The sequence below is a fragment of the Entelurus aequoreus genome, linkage group LG20 (genome assembly GCF_033978785.1).
Source record: "Entelurus aequoreus isolate RoL-2023_Sb linkage group LG20, RoL_Eaeq_v1.1, whole genome shotgun sequence".
In the NCBI taxonomy this organism is placed as follows: domain Eukaryota; kingdom Metazoa; phylum Chordata; class Actinopteri; order Syngnathiformes; family Syngnathidae; genus Entelurus; species Entelurus aequoreus.
Window position 1 is genome coordinate 13,973,875 of NC_084750.1, and position 18,911 is coordinate 13,992,785.

The 18,911-nt window shown below is 37.1% G+C and overlaps 1 protein-coding gene across 2 annotated transcripts in view; it reads right to left on the reverse strand.

The window, feature by feature from the left end:
• vps50 (VPS50 EARP/GARPII complex subunit) overlaps nucleotides 1-18,911 on the reverse strand; it is a 481,936-nt gene that overhangs the window by 291,184 nt on the left and 171,841 nt on the right. For both annotated transcript variants that reach the window (XM_062029406.1, XM_062029407.1), the window contains one exon: nucleotides 13,041-13,181. In XM_062029406.1, coding sequence (XP_061885390.1) covers nucleotides 13,041-13,181 — 141 coding nt within the window. The remainder of the gene's footprint in view (nucleotides 1-13,040; nucleotides 13,182-18,911) is intronic.

Genomic DNA, 18,911 nt, shown 5'->3' on the forward strand with positions numbered 1-18,911 from the left:
GTACTGGTGAACACCTCAAAGAACTCAAGGGGCCTACATAATGATGGATGGGGAAGAACTGGAGGAAGTGTCCAGATTTAAATACCTGGGAGCAACACTGGCCAGAGAGGCCACGTGCCATGCGGTAATCCGCATTCGGATCCCAACAGCAGCAATGACCAAACTGAGCAAAATATGGAAAAGCAACTTCAAGACAAAGTTCAAACCTTACAAATCCCTAATAACATCAATGTTACTGTACGGATGCGAGACCTGGACACCCCTGGTAGAATCGGAACGAAAAACACAAGCCTTTGAAAATAAATGCCTCAGAAGAATACACAAGAGAACATACCACGAACACAAAACCAATGAGTATGTGTGAGGTGAAGTCGAAAGACTCGGTCAACAAGAACCCCTGCTCGCAACAGTCAAAAGAAGGAAATTAGCTTGGTTCGGCCTCCACACCCAATGCAAGACCATCATGCAGGGCACACTCGAGGGTGGAAGGAAGAGTGGAAGACCACGGAAATCCTGGACTGACAACATCAAGACATGGACGGACCTGTCGACCCCAGAGCTATTGACGGCCACTAAGGACCGTGGGAACTGGCGCAGACTGGCTGCTTCAACCATTATTCAACCTTGCTACTTATGATTCGTTCAGAGAGAATAGGGGAATATTTAACATTGAGCATGACTGTATTAATAGGATATATTGAATGAGTGAATAATAATATAATCTGCAAGAGTTAAGATAAGCAAAGGAACCATTACATTACATTGCTGAACTACACAAAAAGATAACTAAAGGTCACCTACTAGCACTCCTGACATAGTAAAAATGTTCGGGAAAAAAGGGACCACCATTTAATGTAAAAGTGCTTGGATTATTCAATAAGATGCAGCTTCAGTTCATCATTAAAGTGCTTTGACAAATCCAAAACTAGATGACAGAATTAACTGGAAGATGGAGATTTCCCACGGTAATCTCTAATGTCATCTTTAACATAAGCAGAAAATAACATAAACAAAGAGAGGTAGCTGACATGTCAGGTAATAGACAGACATCATGTATTGCAGTATGGCGAGTGATTATACAGCTGGATGGGCGCGGCACCGCTGCTGCTCACTGCTCCCCTCACCTCCCAGGGGGTGGTCACGGGTGATGGGCCAAATGCAGAGGACAAATTTCACCACACCTAGTGTGTGCGTGACAATCATTGCTACTTTAACTTTACTTTAATGGAGTGCAGAATGAAGGAAGTAGATTACCGTAATAACTCCGATAACACCCAAAAGCGCAGATTTCAACAATTGAAACACTTTCTGTTAGGGATGTCCGATAATGGCTTTTTGCCCATATCCGATATTCCGATATTGTCCAACTCTTTAATTACCGATACCGATATCAACCGATACAGATATCAACCGATATATGCAGTCGTGGAATTAACACATTATGCCTAATTTGGACAACCAGGTATGGTGAAGATAAGGTACTTTTTAAAAAAATGAATCAAATAAAATAAGATAAATAAATTAAAAACATTTTCTTGAATAAAAAAGAAAGTACAACAATATAAAAACAGTTATATAGAAACTAGTAATTAATGAAAATGAGTAAAATTAACTGTTTTTTTGGTTTTTTTTTTAATTAAATCCACATAAAAAACACAAGATACACTTACAATTAGTGCACCCACCCAAAAAACCTCCCTCCCCCATTCACACTCATTCACACAAAAGGGTTGTTTCTTTCTGTTATTAATATTCTGGTTCCTACATTATATATCAATATATATCAATACAGTCTGCAAGGGATACAGTCCGTAAGCACACATGATTGTGCGTGCTGCTGCTCCACTAATAGTACTAACCTTTAACAGTTAATTTTACTCATTTTCATTAATTACTAGTTTCTATGTAACTGTTTTTATATTGTTTTACTTTCTTTTTTATTCAAGAAAATGTTTTTAATTTATTTATCTTATTTTATTTGATTCATTTTTTTAAAAAGTACCTTATCTTCACCATACCTGGTTGTCCAAATTAGGCATAATAATGTGTTAATTCCACGACTGTATATATTGGTTGATATCGGTATCGGTTGATATTAGGGATGTCCGATCATGGCTTTTTGCCGATATTCCGATATTGTCCAACTCTTTAATTACCGATACCGATATCAACCGATATATGCAGTCGTGGAATTAACACATTATTATGCCTAATTTGGACAACCAGGTATGGTGAAGATAAGGTACTTTTAAAAAAAATAAAATAAAATAACTAAATTAAAAACATTTTCTTGAATAAAAAAGAAAGTAAAACAATATCAAATCAGTTACATAGAAACTAGTAATGAATGAAAATGAGTAAAATTAACTGTTAAAGGTTAGTACTATTAGTGGAGCAGCAGCACGCACAATCATGTGTGCTTACGGACTGTATCCCTTGCAGACTGTATTGATATATATTGATATGTAATGTAGGAACCAGAATATTGATAACAGAAAGAAATGGGGGGAGGGAGGTTTTTTTTGGGTTGGTGCACTAATTGTAAGTGTATCTTGTGTTTTTTATGTTGATTTAATTAAAAAAAAAAACAACAAAAAAAAACACAGATACAGATAAAAAAAACGATACCGATAATTCCCGATATTACATTTTAACGCATCCCTACTTTCTGTAGTTCAAGACTTACGGTCATTAAAAAACAGCACTGCACATCATAATGGCGGCGACAGTTTTGATGTTAAAGGCCCAAAAAAATGATGTAGAACGTCCGGTGGGCCGGATTAAAAATCATAACGGGTCGCATGTGGCGTATTTTGCCCAGGTCTGGTCTAGCCTTTATAAGCACGTTTGACTTATTGTTTCTCTTCGGTTCTGGGTTCAATTTCCTGTGGTATAGCCCCACCACGCCTACCTATTTCCATGACGTCTTTGCTGTACTACCTGCGTGCGCTCGGTGGTCTAAAGTCGGCATTTTCTAGCCCTCCCCTTCAAAGAGTGACAAGACAGAGGGTGCACAGACCACGGGATTGATGAGGAGTCAATAATGATGAGCTGTGCATGTAAAATTAATATGACCTCTCCTTACCTCGCTGACCTCTCACTCTGGTCCCTTTGCTCTTGAATATAAAGCCACATAATTAAAAAGGAAAGTTCAGGGGGTGCAATGTGGGCTTTAACATCCTTCAATCCTTGCTGTCCTCCGCACAAACACATCCATTGATGCAGGAGGGAGGAAAGCTGACATTTTTGGACAAAACTGCCCACTTTGTTTAGAGAGACTGACATCTAATCAATCAATCAATCAATGTTTATTTATATAGCCCTAAATCACGAGTGTCTCAAAGGGCTGCACAAGCCACAACGACATCCTCGGTTCAGATCCCACATCAGGGCAAGGAAAAACTCAACCCAGTGGGAAAATGAGAAACCTTGGAGAGGACCCCAGATGTGGGGACCCCCCCACTGGGCGACCGGTGCAATGGACGTCGAGTGGATCTAGCATAATAGTGTGAGAGTCCAGTCCATAGTGGATCTAGCATAATAGTGTGAGAGTCCAGTCCATAGTGGATCTAACATAATAGTGTGAGAGTCCAGTCCATAGTGGATCTAGCATAATATTGTGAGAGTCCAGTCCATAGTGGATCTAACATAATAGTGTGAGAGTCCAGTCCATAGTGGATCTAACATAATATTGTGAGAGTCCAGTCCATAGTGGATCTAGCATAATAGTGAGAGTCCAGTCCATAGTGGATCTAACATAATAGTGTGAGAGTCCAGTCCATAGTGGATCTAGCATAATATTGGGAGAGTCCAGTCCATAGTGGATCTAACATAATAGTGTGAGAGTCCAGTCCATAGTGGATCTAACATAATATTGTGAGAGTCCAGTCCATAGTGGATCTAACATAATAGTGAGAGTCCAGTCCATAGTGGATCTAACATAATAGTGAGAGTTCAGTCCATAGTGGATCTAACATAATAGTGTGAGAGTCCAGTCCATAGTGGATCTTACATAATAGTGAGAGAGTCCAGTCCATAGTGGATCTAACATAATAGTGTGAGAGTCCAGTCCATAGTGGATCTAACATAATAGTGAGAGTCCAGTTCATAGTGGATCTAACATAATAGTGTGAGAGTCCAGTCCATAGTGGATCTAACATAATAGTGAGAGAGTCCAGTCCATAGTGGATCTAACATAATAGTGTGAGAGTTCAGTCCATAGTGGATCTAACATAATAGTGTGAGAGTCCAGTCCATAGTGGATCTAACATAATAGTGTGAGAGTCCAGTCCATAGTGGATCTAACATAATAGTGTGAGAGTCCAGTCCATAGTGGATCTAACATAATAGTGTGAGAGTCCAGTCCATAGTGGATCTAACATAATAGTGTGAGAGTCCAGTCCATAGTGGATCTAACATAATAGTGTGAGAGTTCAGTCCATAGTGGATCTAACATAATATTGTGAGAGTTCAGTCCATAGTCGATCTAACATAATATTGTGAGAGTCCAGTCCATAGTGGATCTAACATAATAGTGTGAGAGTTCAGTCCATAGTGGATCTAACATAATAGTGTGAGAGTTCAGTCCATAGTGGATCTAGCATAATATTGTGAGAGTCCAGCCCATAGTGGATCTAACATAATATTGTGAGAGTCCAGTCTATAGTGGATCTAACATAATAGTGTGAGAGTTCAGTCCATAGTGGATCTAACATAATAGTGTGAGAGTCCAGTCCATAGTGGATCTAACATAATAGTGTGAGAGTCCAGTCCATAGTGGATCTAACATAATAGTGTGAGAGTCCAGTCCATAGTGGATCTAACATAATAGTGAGAGAGTCCAGTCCATAGTGGATCTAACATAATAGTGTGAGAGTCCAGTCCATAGTGGATCTAACATAATAGTGTGAGAGTCCAGTCCATAGTGGATCTAACATAATAGTGTGAGAGTCCAGTCCATAGTGGATCTAACATAATATTGTGAGAGTCCAGTCCATAGTGGATCTAACATAATAGTGTGAGAGTCCAGTCCATAGTGGATCTAACATAATATTGTGAGAGTCCAGTCCATAGTGGATCTAACATAATAGTGTGAGAGTCCAGTCCATAGTGGATCTAACATAATAGTGTGAGAGTCCAGTCCATAGTGGATCTAACATAATAGTGTGAGAGTCCAGTCCATAGTGGATCTAACATAATATTGTGAGAGTCCAGTCCATAGTGGATCTAACATAATAGTGTGAGAGTCCAGTCCATAGTGGATCTAACGTAATGGTGTGAGAGTCCAGTCCATAGTGGATCTAACGTAATAGTGTGAGAGTCCAGTCCATAGTGGATCTAGCATAATAGTGAGAGTCCAGTCCATAGTGGATCTAACATAATAGTGTGAGAGTCCAGTCCATAGTGGATCTAACGTAATGGTGTGAGAGTCCAGTCCATAGTGGATCTAACGTAATAGTGTGAGAGTCCAGTCCATAGTGGATCTAACATAATAGTGTGAGAGTCCAGTCCATAGTGGATCTAACATAATAGTGTGAGAGTCCAGTCCATAGTGGATCTAACATAATAGTGAGAGTCCAGTCCATAGTGGATCTAACATAATAGTGTGAGAGTCCAGTCCATAGTGGATCTAACATAATAGTGTGAGAGTCCAGTCCATAGTGGATCCAACATAATAACATGGATGTAACATATACGTATTAGAATGAAGGTAACACATGATATAAGTGTCCTTATTAGCTATATTAGCCTACTATCAAAATGACTGTTTCGCAGGCTGAAGTAAATCTTTGTTGACAGAAATGCTGAAATGTAATATTTATTCTACACATTTTTACAACATTGGAAAAAACATTAGTAAAATGGAGGCTTCTCAGAAGGTGAGATAACTCCTGGAAATGACTGGCTTTTAATGGCCAAAGGTATAGAAGTGTGTGTCCAAGTTAAAAGAAACGGCGGGCTCTTTTAATAGATTCATCACAATCTTTGCAAGCTACGTAATGTTTGCTGTGGTCAGGAACAACATGGCACACAAACAACTATGAGAAATTTAGCCAATACTACATACAGATCATGTGTCATGAGACATGCAAATATAAATTAAATACACAGAGGACATAAGTAAAGGAAATTAAATGATCTCAAATATAGCTACAAATGAGGCGTAATGATGCAATATGTACATACAGCTAGCCTAAATAGCATGTTAGCATCGATTAGCTTGCAGTCATGCACTGACCAAATATGCCCGATGAGCACTCCACACAAGTCAATAACATCAGCAAAGCTCACCTTTGTGTATTCACGCACAGCATAAAATGTTTGGTGGACAAAACGAGACAAAGGAGAAGCATAAAATATGTATTTCTGTGGCAGCATCGGGGAAAGTTGTTTGACTGATTGAGTTGGGAAATGGTGTTAGATGTAAATATAAACGGAATACAATGATTTGCAAATCATTTTCAACCCATATTCAGTTGAATATGCTACAAAGACAACATATTTGATGTTCAAACTTATAAACTTTTTTTTTTTTTTGTGCAAATAATCATTAACTTTAGAATTTGATGGCAGCAACACGTGACAAAGAAGTTGGGAAAGGTGGCAATAAATACTGATAAAGTTGAGGAATGCTCATCAAACACTTATTTGGAACATCCCACAGGTGAACAGGCAAATTGGGAACAGGTGGGTGCCATGATTGGGTATAAAAGTAGATTCCATGAAATGCTCAGTCATTCACAAACAAGGATGGGGCGAGGGTCACCACTTTGTCAACAAATGCCTGAGCAAATTGTTGAACAGTTTAAGAACAACATTTCTCAAGCAGCTATTGCAAGGAATTTAGGGATTTCACCATCTACGCTCCGTAATATCATCAAAGGGTTCAGAGAATCTGGAGAAATCACTGCACGTAAGCAGCTAAGCCCGTGACCTTCCATCCCTCAGGCTGTACTGCATCAACAAGCGACATCGGTGTGTAAAGGATATCACCACATGGGCTCAGGAACACTTCAGAAACCCACTGTCTGTAACTACAGTTGGTCGCTACATCTGTAAGTGCAAGTTAAAACTCTCCTATGCAAGGCGAAAACTGTTTATCAACAACACCCAGAAACGCAGTCGGCTTCGCTGGGCCTGAGCTCATCTAAGATGGACTGATACAAAGTGGAAAAGTTTTCTGTGGTCTGACGAGTCCACATTTCAAATTGTTTTTGGAAACTGTGGACGTCGTGTCCTCAGGACCTAACAGGAAAAGAACCATCCGGATTGTTCTAGGCGCAAAGTGTAAAAGGCAGCATGTGTGATGGTATGGGGGTGTATTAGTGCCCAAGACATGGGTAACTTACACATCTGTGAAGGCACCATTAATGCTGAAAGGTACATACAGGTTTTGGAGCAACATATGTTGCCATCCAAGCAACGTTACCATGGACGCCCCTGCTTATTTCAGCAAGACAATGCCAAGCCACAAGTTACATCAACGTGGCTTCATAGTAAAAGAGTGCGGGTACTAGACTGGCCTGCCTGTAGTCCAGACCTGTCTCCCATTGAAAATGTGTGAAGCCTAAAATAGCAGAAGGGAGACCCCCGGACTGTTGAACAACTTAAGCTGTACATCAAGAAAGAATGGGAAAGAATTCCACTTCAAAAATGTGTCTCCTCAGATCCCAAACCTTTACTGAGTGTTGTTAAAAGGAAAGGCCATGTAACACAGTGGTGAACATGCCCTTTCCCAACTACTTTGGCACGTGTTGCTGGCATGAAATTCTAAGTTAATTAATATTTGCAAAAAAAAAATAAAGTTTATGAGTTTGAACATCAAATATGTTGTCTTTGTAGTGCAGGGGTCACCAACGCGGTGCCCGCGGGCACCAGGTAGCCCGTAAGGACCAGATGAGTAGCCCGCTGGCCTGTTCTAAAAATAGCTCAAATAGCAGCACTTACCAGTGAGCTGCCCCTATTTTTTAAATTGTATTTATTTACTAGCAAGCTGGTCTCGCTTTGCCCGACATTTTTAATTCTAAGAGAGACAAAACTCAAATAGAATTTGAAAACCCAAGAAAATATGTTAAAGACTTGGTCTTCACTTGTTTAAATAAATTCATAAATTTTTTTACTTTGCTTCTTATAACTTTCAGAAAGACAATTTTAGAGAAAAAATACAACCTTAAAAATGATTTTAGGATTTTTAAACACATATACCTTTTTACCTTTTAAATTCCTTCCTTTTCTTTCCTGACAATTTAAATCAATGTTCAAGTAAAAAAAAGGTTTTATTGTAAAGAATAATAAATAGATTTTAATTTAATTCGTCATTTTAGCTTCTATTTTTCCGACGAAGAATATTCGTGAAATATTTCTTCAAACTTATTATGATTAAAATTCAAAAAAAATATTCTGGCAAATCCAGAAAATCTGTAGAATCAAATTGAAATCTTATTTCAAAGTCTTTAGAATTAAAAAAAAAAAAATTGTTCTGGAAAACCTAGAAAATATAGTCATTTGTCTTTGTTAGAAATATAGCTTGGTCCAATTTGCTATATATTCTAACAAAGTGTAGATTGGATTTTAACCTATTTAAAACATGTCATCAAAATTCTAAAATTAATCTTAATCAGGAAAAATTACTAATGATGTTCCATAAATTATTTTTTTAAGTTTTTCTCTTCTTTTTTTCGGTTTAATTTTGAATTTTAAAGAGTCGAAATTGAAGACAAACTATGTTTCAAAATTTAATTGTCATTTTTTTCGTGTTTTCTCCTCTTTTAAACCGTTCAATTAAGTGTAAATATCATTAATTATTAATAATAACATAGAGTTAAAGGTAAATTGAGCAAATTGGCTATTTCTGGCAATTTATTTAAGTGTGTATCAAACTGGTAGCCCTTCGCATTAATCACTACCCAAGAAGTAGCTCTTGCTTTCAAAAAGGTTGCTGACCCCTGGTGTAGTGCATTCAATTGAATATGGATTGAAAATGATTTGCAAATCATTGTATTCCGTTTATATTTACATCTGACACAATTTCCCAACTCATATGGAAACGGGGTTTGTAATATTGTGGCTTTTGCATGCAAAAAAAAAAAGGGGGCAAAAAAACCAGGATTTGAGCCAAAACGGCTGACTTTGTAAAAAAGTCGCTTCTATTAACGTCATGTATATACATATAGAGGGAAAACACAACCAAGCAGGAGATGAAAGGAGTGGAAGAATAAAGGGAGAGGTAAAGGGCAGGGCATTGAAAATGTGGAGCGTGACAGCTGTGCCAGACTAACAACTCAACAAGCAAGCGGAGTACCAAGAAAAAAACCCAAACCTGTGAGAGCCGGAATATACCGTGAAGTGTGAGAGAAACACATGGTCGCCTCCACCCATCCCAGAGGACGTGTAATGATTCTCTTCTACGGCACAATCTCCCGGGGACTCTCAGCAAGTTCATGATGAATTGACCAAGTTAGGGCTTCCAAAGCAGCACGACTTAAATCTGCTCGCCTGAGGACACGAGCTCAGACATACACCAAATTGCCAAAAGTATGTGGCCACCCATCCAAATGATGACAATCAGGTGTCCTAATCACCTGGCCCGGCCACAGTTGTATACAATCAAGCACTTAGAGGCCTACTGAAAGCCACTACTAGCGACCACGCAGTCTGATAGTTTATATATCAATGATGAAATCTTAACATTGCAACACATGCCAATACGGCCGGGTTAACTTATAAAGTGACATTTTAAAATTCCCGGGAAATATCCGGCTGAAACGTCGCGGTATGATGACGTATGCGCGTGACGTAGTCAGTTTAACGGAAGTTATGGTAACCCGTAGAATCCTATACAAAAAGCTCTGTTTTCATTTCATAATTCCACAGTATTCTGGACATCTTTTGCAATTTTTTTAATGAACAATGAAGGCTGCAAAGAAGACAGTTGTAGGTGGGACTACAGCAACACAACCAGGAGGACTTTGTTGGAGCGCTAGCCGCGCTAGCCGCCGACTTCACCTTGACTTCCTACGTCTCCGGGCCGCCAAACGCATCGGGTGAAGTCCTTCGTCCTTCTGCCGATCGCTGGAACGCAGGTGAGCACGGGTGTTGATGAGCAAATGAGGGCTGGCTGGCGTAGGTGGAGAGCTAATGTTTTTAGCATAGCTCTGTGCAATCCGGTTGCTAAGTTAGCTTCAATGGCGTCCTTAGCACAGCATTGTTAACCTTCGCCAGCCTGGAAAGCATTAACCGTGTATTTACATGTCCGCGGTTTAATAGTATTGTTGATTTTCTATCTATACTTCGAGTCAGGGGTTTATTTCTTTTGTTTCTATATGCAGTTAAAGCAAGATGCTATCACGTTAGCTCGTAGCTAAAGCATTTCGCCGATGTAAAAGGCACTGAATGTCCATTTCGCCTTCTCGACTCTCATTTTCAAGAGGATATAGTATCCGAGGTGGTTTAAAATACAAATCTGTGATCTACAATAAAAAAAGGAGAGTGTGGAATCCAATGAGCCAGCTTGTACCTAAGTTACGGTCAGAGCGAAAAAAGATACACCTTGCACTGCCTCTCTAGTCCTTCACTGAAACGTTCCTCATCTACGAATCTTTCATCCTCGCTCAAATTAATGGGGTAATCGTCACTTTCTCGGTCCGAATCTCTCTCGCTCCATTGTAAACAACGGGGGAATTGTGAGGAATACTAGCTCCTGTGACGTCACGCTACTTCCGGTACAGGCAAGGCTTTTTTTTATCAGCGAGCAAAAGTTGCGAACTTTATCGTCGATTTTCTCTACTAAATCCTTTCAGCAAAAATATGGCAATATCGCAAAATGATCAAGTATGACACATAGAATGGATCTGCTATTCCTGTTTAAATAAAAAAAATCATTTCAGTAGGCCTTTAGGCATGGACACTGTTTCTACAAACATTTGTGAAAGAATAGGCCGCTCCAGCATGAAATTTCCTCGCTCCTAAATATTCCAAAGTCAACTGTCGGCTTTATTATAAGATAAAGAGTCTGATGGACTTTTTTGAATGATTGATTGATTGATTTGACACTTTTATAAGTAGATTGCACAGTACAGTACATATTCCGTACAATTGACCACTAAATGGTAACACCCCGAATAAGTTTTTCAACTTGTTTAAGTCGGGGTCCACGTTAATCAATTCATGTACGTGTAAACAAACTACGGCGAGTTCAAAGACCGGCAAAATTAGTAGGACAAAACGACGCTCTCATCAGTGAAGTAATGTCTACTACAAACAGTGAGCTTTCTGCTCCGCCGCTCCCAGTCTGTGGAGCGCTCTCCCTGACCACCTGAGGGCACCACAGACTGTGGATGCTTTTAAAAAAGGCTTAAAAACCCTTCTTTTTAAAAAAACCTTTTTTTTTTTTTAGATATATGCATACTAGTTTTAGCTATTTGGCTGTTCTCGAACAATGGCAATAAAAACTATTCTGATTCCCATTCTGACTCTGATATTGAACCCTATGGGTTAGGAATGGGATGGCACTTGAAGTTCATATGTGAGTCAAGGCAGGTGGCCAAATACTTTTGGCAATATAGTGTATAAGAAGAACAAGAAAAGGCTGGTTTTGTATCTTGAGCAAGATGAATCACCTTAAGGTATGGGTTTATCACTACCACGTAGGAGCAGTGTTCTCCTTTACTACTTCATTTCACTCCATGAAGCGACATGAAGGCGTCGGTTTCTTTGATGTATTGTAATCCACAGGAAGATTTGATCTTGACCCGAGATCTACAAAGCGGAGAGGCCTGACCTCCCTCCGGGCACCGTTTTTTTGAACTGTTTTACAACCTTTTCTTTGAACTGTCTTGTAACCAAAGGCGATAGCTGTTTACGACCCCCCCTCCCTTAGAAACAGCTGTTGCCATGTGATCAGGGAAAGTCCAAATAAAAGAGGAGGCGTACAATCTTTCGAGACTGTCCAAGAGTACAGCCCAGACGTCAAATTTAATTATGTCTGTTTAATTCCTTGCTTCTTGTCTTGTTTAATAGATGTCATCAGTGTTTGAACCTGATACTCACTTTGGAATGACAAGTGAGTATCCAGTCACAGTCTCGTTACTTGTGGATCTGATTGGCTATCGCAACTGTCTATCAACTGTATGTGTTCTGTAAATGATCCGCTAACAGTCCCGGGTGTGGCTCTGCTCGCGGTGAGTATCCAATCACAGGATGCGTAAATGTCACGTCCTAGAAGGCCTTACTGACAACAACTCGTGGTCTGATTTTCTATCGCAACTGTCTATCAACTGTATGTGCCCGTTCAATTGTGCACAGACATTGTTGATTTTGAAGGCAGATTTGGTACAGCATGGCAACAAAAGCGAGCTGAATTCTGATTGGATAAAAACTAGGGATGTCCGATAATGGCTTTTTGCCGATATCCGATATGCCGATATTGTCCAACTCTTTAATTACAGATACCGATATCAACCGATATATACAGTCGTGGAATTAACACATTATTATGCCTAATTTGGACAACCAGGTATGGTGAAGATAAGGTACTTTTAAAAAAAAATGAATCAAATAAAATAAGATAAATAAATTAAAAACATTTTCTTGAATAAAAAAGAAAGTAAAACAATATAAAAACAGTTACATAGAAACTAGTAATTAATGAAAATTTGTAAAATTAACTGTTAAAGGTTAGTACTATTAGTGGACCAGCACAATCATGTGTGCTTACGGACTGTATCCCTTGCAGACTGTAAATAAATAAAAACGATACTGATAATAAAAAAAAACGATACCGATAATTTCCGATATTACATTTTAACGCATTTATCGGCCGATAATATCGGCATCGGACATCTCTAATAAAAACTCTAACCTAAAAAAACCGCACTGGAAGGAGCATGAATACTTTTAGATATTTAGTGAACGTAAATTAAAAATGACTTTTATCTTTAATTATTATGATGATTTCTGGTTATGTTAGTTCCAGCAGAGAAGGCCTTGCTGGCCCTGACGGCACACCGCCGACCTCCACCCGTGTCATCTCCATGTCTTACCGTGCAAAGATCCTTATATTGCATTTTCTGGAACTTGGTGTCGGCATTGCCAGCGCAGAGCTCCACATATCCCAGCACCACTTGGAAGACGGTGTTGTGGATGGCTTGGGTGAAGTGCATGTGCAGCTGGTCCATAGCCGTCTGCAGAAGGCGCCAAACACACACAAAGTTAGGGAAATGATTCCATCAAGATGTCACGTGCATCTGCCAGCGTGGGTGTGCAAAGAAAGCGGCAGATATATCGCAAATTATTACACTTGGTCTTAGTATCAGTGTTCTTAAATACCATTTCAAAAGTTTAGTTTATTATTATTTCTTCGGTCAGTTGTCAACAAAATAAACAGTTTTACATTCATAAATTGACAATTTTACAGACCGAAAGGGTTTAGGCTGAAGTTGAGCACTTATTTGGCCTAACCCTATAAACAAGCTCAAATACAAGCTGTAGTAAAACCAGGACACATTGGGCTCTGATCTTGAGCTTCATAGAAATGTGACATTTTCTTTACACGACATACACTACCGTTCAAAAGTTTGGGGGTCACCCAAACAATTTAGTGGAATAGCCTTCATTTCTAAGAACAAGAATAGACTGTGGAGTTTCAGATGAAAGTTCTCTTTATCTGGCCATTTTGAGCGTTTAATTGACCCCACAAATGTGATGCTCCAGAAACTCAATCTGCTCAAAATAGGTCAGTTTTGTAGCTTCTGTAACGAGCTAAACTGTTTGCAGATGATTGCACAGGGGTTTTCTAATCATCAATTAGCCTTCTGAGCCAATGAGCAAACACATTGTACCATTAGAACACTGGAGTGATAGTTGCTGGAAATGGGCCTCTATACACCTATGTAGATATTGCACCAAAAAGCAGACATTTGCAGCTAGAATAGTCATTTACCACATTAGCAATGTATAGAGTGTATTTCTTTCAAGTTAAGACTAGTTTAAAGTTATCTTCATTGAAAAGTACAGTGCTTTTCCTTCAAAAATAAGGACGTTTCAATGTGACCCCAAACTTTTGAACGCTAGTGTATATGTTTATGTATACGTATTTATGTATGCATATGTACAGTATGTGTTTGGACACCTTATTCTCATTCAATGCGTTTTCTTTATTTTCATGACTATTTACATTGTAGATTGTCACATCAAAACTATGAATTAACACATGTGGAGTTATGTACTTAACAAAAAAAAAGGTGAAATAACTGAAAACATGTTTTGAATTCTAGTTTCTTCAAAAAAGCCACCCTTTGCTCTGATTACTGCTTTGCACACTCTTGGCATTCTCTCCATGAGCTTCAAGAGGTAGTCACCTGAAATGGTTTTCGCTTCACAGGTGTGCTTGAAGCTCATGGACATAAGTCGCTCCTGAGTATAAGTCGCACCCCCGGCCAAACTATGAAAAAAACTGCGACTTATAGTCCGAAAAATACGGTACTTAACTCCACATGTAGTTTCATAGTTTCGATGTGACAATCTACAATGTAAATAAGTCATAAAAATAAGAGATGGTGTGTCCAAACTTTTGGCCTGTACTGTATATATGTGGTTTATAGTAGGGATGTGCGTATCGATCCTGTGGTATCGATATATCGATACTCACACGCTACTCATTTGGCATCACTTTTCTGAAAAAAGTATCGATATAAACCAAAAAACGGCGTGTGGGGGGTGCAAGCTTCACTTTCAGATGTTTTTGATGACTTACTTAACTTCCTATGTGCTGGGACAGCCCTGTACCTGGCAGAGTGTAGAGCTGGCCCAGTCACGTGACAGCTAGAGACGGCGAATGAGCGTGGTCAACGTGCAACACACACACACACAGCCAGCCGACAGCGTTGTTACTTTTCCTGAACAGCAATCTGAGACTTCAGTATACTGAAGTCTCACTTTATAAAGTGTGACGTGTGACGAGATATTGACTAGTGACATTGAATATGAAAAATAAAAGAAATGCCTTTTATTATTGTCAACTAGCATAAGAAATGAAAGATAGATATTTATTAAGATGACAAAGAAATAAAAGAAATGAAGATATAAAACATCATAAATAATAAATAATAAACATAGTATAACGGAAAAAAGAGAGAAATTGAAAAAATAAATGAATATAAAACATAAATAATAAACATAATATAACGAAAAAAAAGAGAAATTGAAAAAACAAATGAATATAAAACATAATAAATAATAAACATAATATAACGAAAAAAGAAAAGAAATTGAAAAAATAAATGAATATAAAACATAATAAATAATAAACATAATATAACGAAAAAAGAAGAGAAATTTAAAAAATAAATGAATATAAAACATAATAAATAATAAATAATAAACATAATATAACAAAAAAAAAAGACAAACTAAAAAACAAATGAATATAAAACATAATAAATAATAAACATAATATAATGAAAAAAAGAGAGATATTGAAAAAATAAATGAATATAAAACATAATAAATAATAAACATAATATAACGGAAAAAAAAGAGAAATTGAAAAAATAAATGAATATAAAAAATAAAATAAATGCCTTTTATTATTGTCAACTAGCATAAGAAATGAAAGATAGATATTTATTAAGATGACAAATAAATAAAAGAAATGAAGATATAAAACATAATAAATAATAAATAATAAACATAGTATAACGGAAAAAAGAGAGGAATTGAAAAAATAAATGAATATAAAACATAATAAATAATAAACATAATATAACGAAAAAAAAAGAGAAATTGAAAAAACAAATGAATATAAAACATAATAAATAATAAACATAATATAACGAAAAAAGAAGAGGAATTGAAAAAATAAATGAATATAAAACATAATAAATAATAAACATAATATAACGAAAAAAGAAGAGAAATTGAAAAAATAAATGAATATAAAACATAATAAATAATAAATAATAAACATAATATAACACAAAAAAAAGAGAAATTAAAAAACAAATGAATATAAAACATAATAAATAATAAACATAATATAATGAAAAAAAAAGAGAAATTGAAAAAATAAATGAATATAAAACATAATAAATAATGAACATAATATAACGGAAAAAAAGAGAAATTGAAAAAATAAATGAATATAAAAAATAAAAGAAATGCCTTTTATTATTGTCAACTAGCTTAAGAAATGAAAGATAGATATTTATTAAGATGACAAAGAAATAAAAGAAATGAAGATATAAAACATAATATAACGGAAAAAAAGAGAAATTGAAAAAATAAATGAATATAAAAAATGTGTGGAAAACAGTGTACTAAGTTTTTCACATTTTTTTTGTACTTATTTGTTTATCATATTTCTCTTTTTTATTACATTATGTGTTTTATCCTGTATATGATAAAAAAAAGAGAAATAAAATATATAGATAAATCTAAAAAAAATGTGGGGAAAACTTAGTATACTGAGTTTTTCACATTTGTTTCTTATTTTTTTCTTATTTTCTTTTTTTCCCCCCATTTTTTTTCTTATTTTTTTGTCATATTTCTCTTTTTTATTATGTTATGTGTGCGCACGCAATTTGTTCATCAAATTCACAAAACAATAATCACAGCATCTTCCAAATTGCACATAATTACATAACAATATCACATTTCAAAGTCATTATTACAAATGAATGTTCATAATGTTCATGACACATTAATTCCAATGCACAACAGAGCTTGATAGTCGTATCAGAGCCTGATTTCAAGCGTCAGGATCGCATCAAAGCATAATAAAGTTCAATAAAGCGTAATAAAGCGTAATAAAGCGTAATAAAGCGTATCAAAGCGTGATTTAAAGCGTATCAAAGCGGCATCAAATCGTGAGGAACGGTAATTCGTCCCCCCAAAGCGGCAACTAATTTGTATCAGATCGTATCAAAGCATAACATTACTTCGGAGATCGGGATATTCGTGGAAAAATTTACAAAAATGACGGCGCTTTGCTCGCCGCTTTAAAGCGCGGCAACCAGGCATTAGTTAGGAAAATACCGTCCTATAAGTGAGTCTTCTACTGCTGTTGAATAGTTAGTGAAAACATATGAGCAAAGAGCACTTCCATTTTCAGTTTAACGTGGCTTTGGAACTCTTGCGGTGGTTAAAGTGAGAGAGAAGAGTGAAAACTGACTTCCATTGGAGTGTTGAGTAGGGATGATACTCGAAACCGGTTTTCCCGGTTGTTTGATAAGAAAAGAACCGAGTCCTCGGACTCGAATCCCTTTTTGAGAACCGGTACCCGTTATCGAGACCACTATAGTAAAGGAAAAGAGTTGATTCTTTATTCGAATCCCGTCCCGACCAGAAATGCTCCGTGGGACATCACAAGAAATGACGTCACGTAGCTCAGTCATTAGGCGCAGATAGCGAAAGCAGGAAAACAATGGACGGGAAAAAGCGCTCCAAGGTGTAATAAAGTTCAAAACAAAAGCTATCATCCATCGAATAACTTTACTGAGAGATTTGAGCAGGGTAAAACACATGACCAACACTTTTACCACCAACCGGAAACATAGCAACCAGGCTAGCAACGCACCTCCTTTACGGCAGCTGTCGCAACGTTCTTAAAACAACCGCAGCACATACATATATATACAACATATCTCCCTTTTTTAACTTTTGTTTTTCTTTCCTTGTAAACAAAACAAAATCACACTGTATATGTGTTGTCTGTCTAATTATAAATAATGCAGACGAGGCGTGTTGGCTGAGTTCTTGACGTTTACTTTCACAGCGTGGCAACATGCAACACTTTTCGGGGCTACCGCGCATGCTCGTCACTCCCGTTGCATGATGGGTAGTGTAGTAGTTATATTCTCTCGCTCATAACATTTTTCCCCCTATAAAGAAATAATGTTAACTCAATAAAGTGTATTTCTTTTTTTAGCTTTAACTTTTCATTTTTTTTAGCATTGTAACCACATTTGCAAAGAACCTTTCTCTTCATAGAATTTTCTGTCAATAAAGAAATAAAGTGCAAAAATGTCAAAGCATCATAACAAACAGTTATGTTCCAATAGCAGCAGAAGTGCACTTTTTGGAGAGCTGTATTATTTTCAGTTTTGTGCCCAAGGGACTGATTTTATTTAACACTATGTTATTATTTATACACCTATAGTGATCACAGAGACAGGTTGTTTTTGTGTTACTGTATATATTTGTTTCTCTGAAAAATCCCACTTAATATACTTTGGGTAACAACAGTCAATATTTATTTATTTTATTTTTTTAGGTGGGTAACAGTCAATATTTATTTACTTATTAGATTTTATTTTTTATTATATAATAAAAGTGAGCTTTTGTTAAACCAAATATTGTGTGTTTTTTTCCATATACAACAACCTATCTGGACCCGATAAGAGAATCGATAAGGAATCGGTTCGATAAGAGGATTCGATAATAGGCTCGAACTCGATAATTCCTTATCAAACATCATCCCTAGTGTTGAGTATTATTTTAACAAGCATTGGCATTTGAGTCCAAGCCTAATAGCTTTTTCTCCATGACAGAGAGATCCATTGTTGTCCTAGATCTATTAAAAAGTCATCAGCGAGCTCCACAGTTTCTCTGTGTGACATGTTCCTTCATTAAGATGAACATGGGCTCTGCTGGTTTCCCCCTCCCTCCTTTCTCTGTAAAGTCCGCCGTTGCCAATCTTCAATAAGTCAAACAGATGGAAAAAAAAAAAGTCCCAATTTATACATGAGTTTCTTTTCAAACTCCATCACCAATTGTTGCAGTTCAGAAAGTCATGAAGGTAAAAGTATATTAGACAGAATGCTGCCCCCACCTTGATGCAGTGGCACCGCCATCAATTGCCACAGCTGTCAGATTATCGAGCAAACTCCTACGGGCAAGAGGTGCTGCATGTGCAA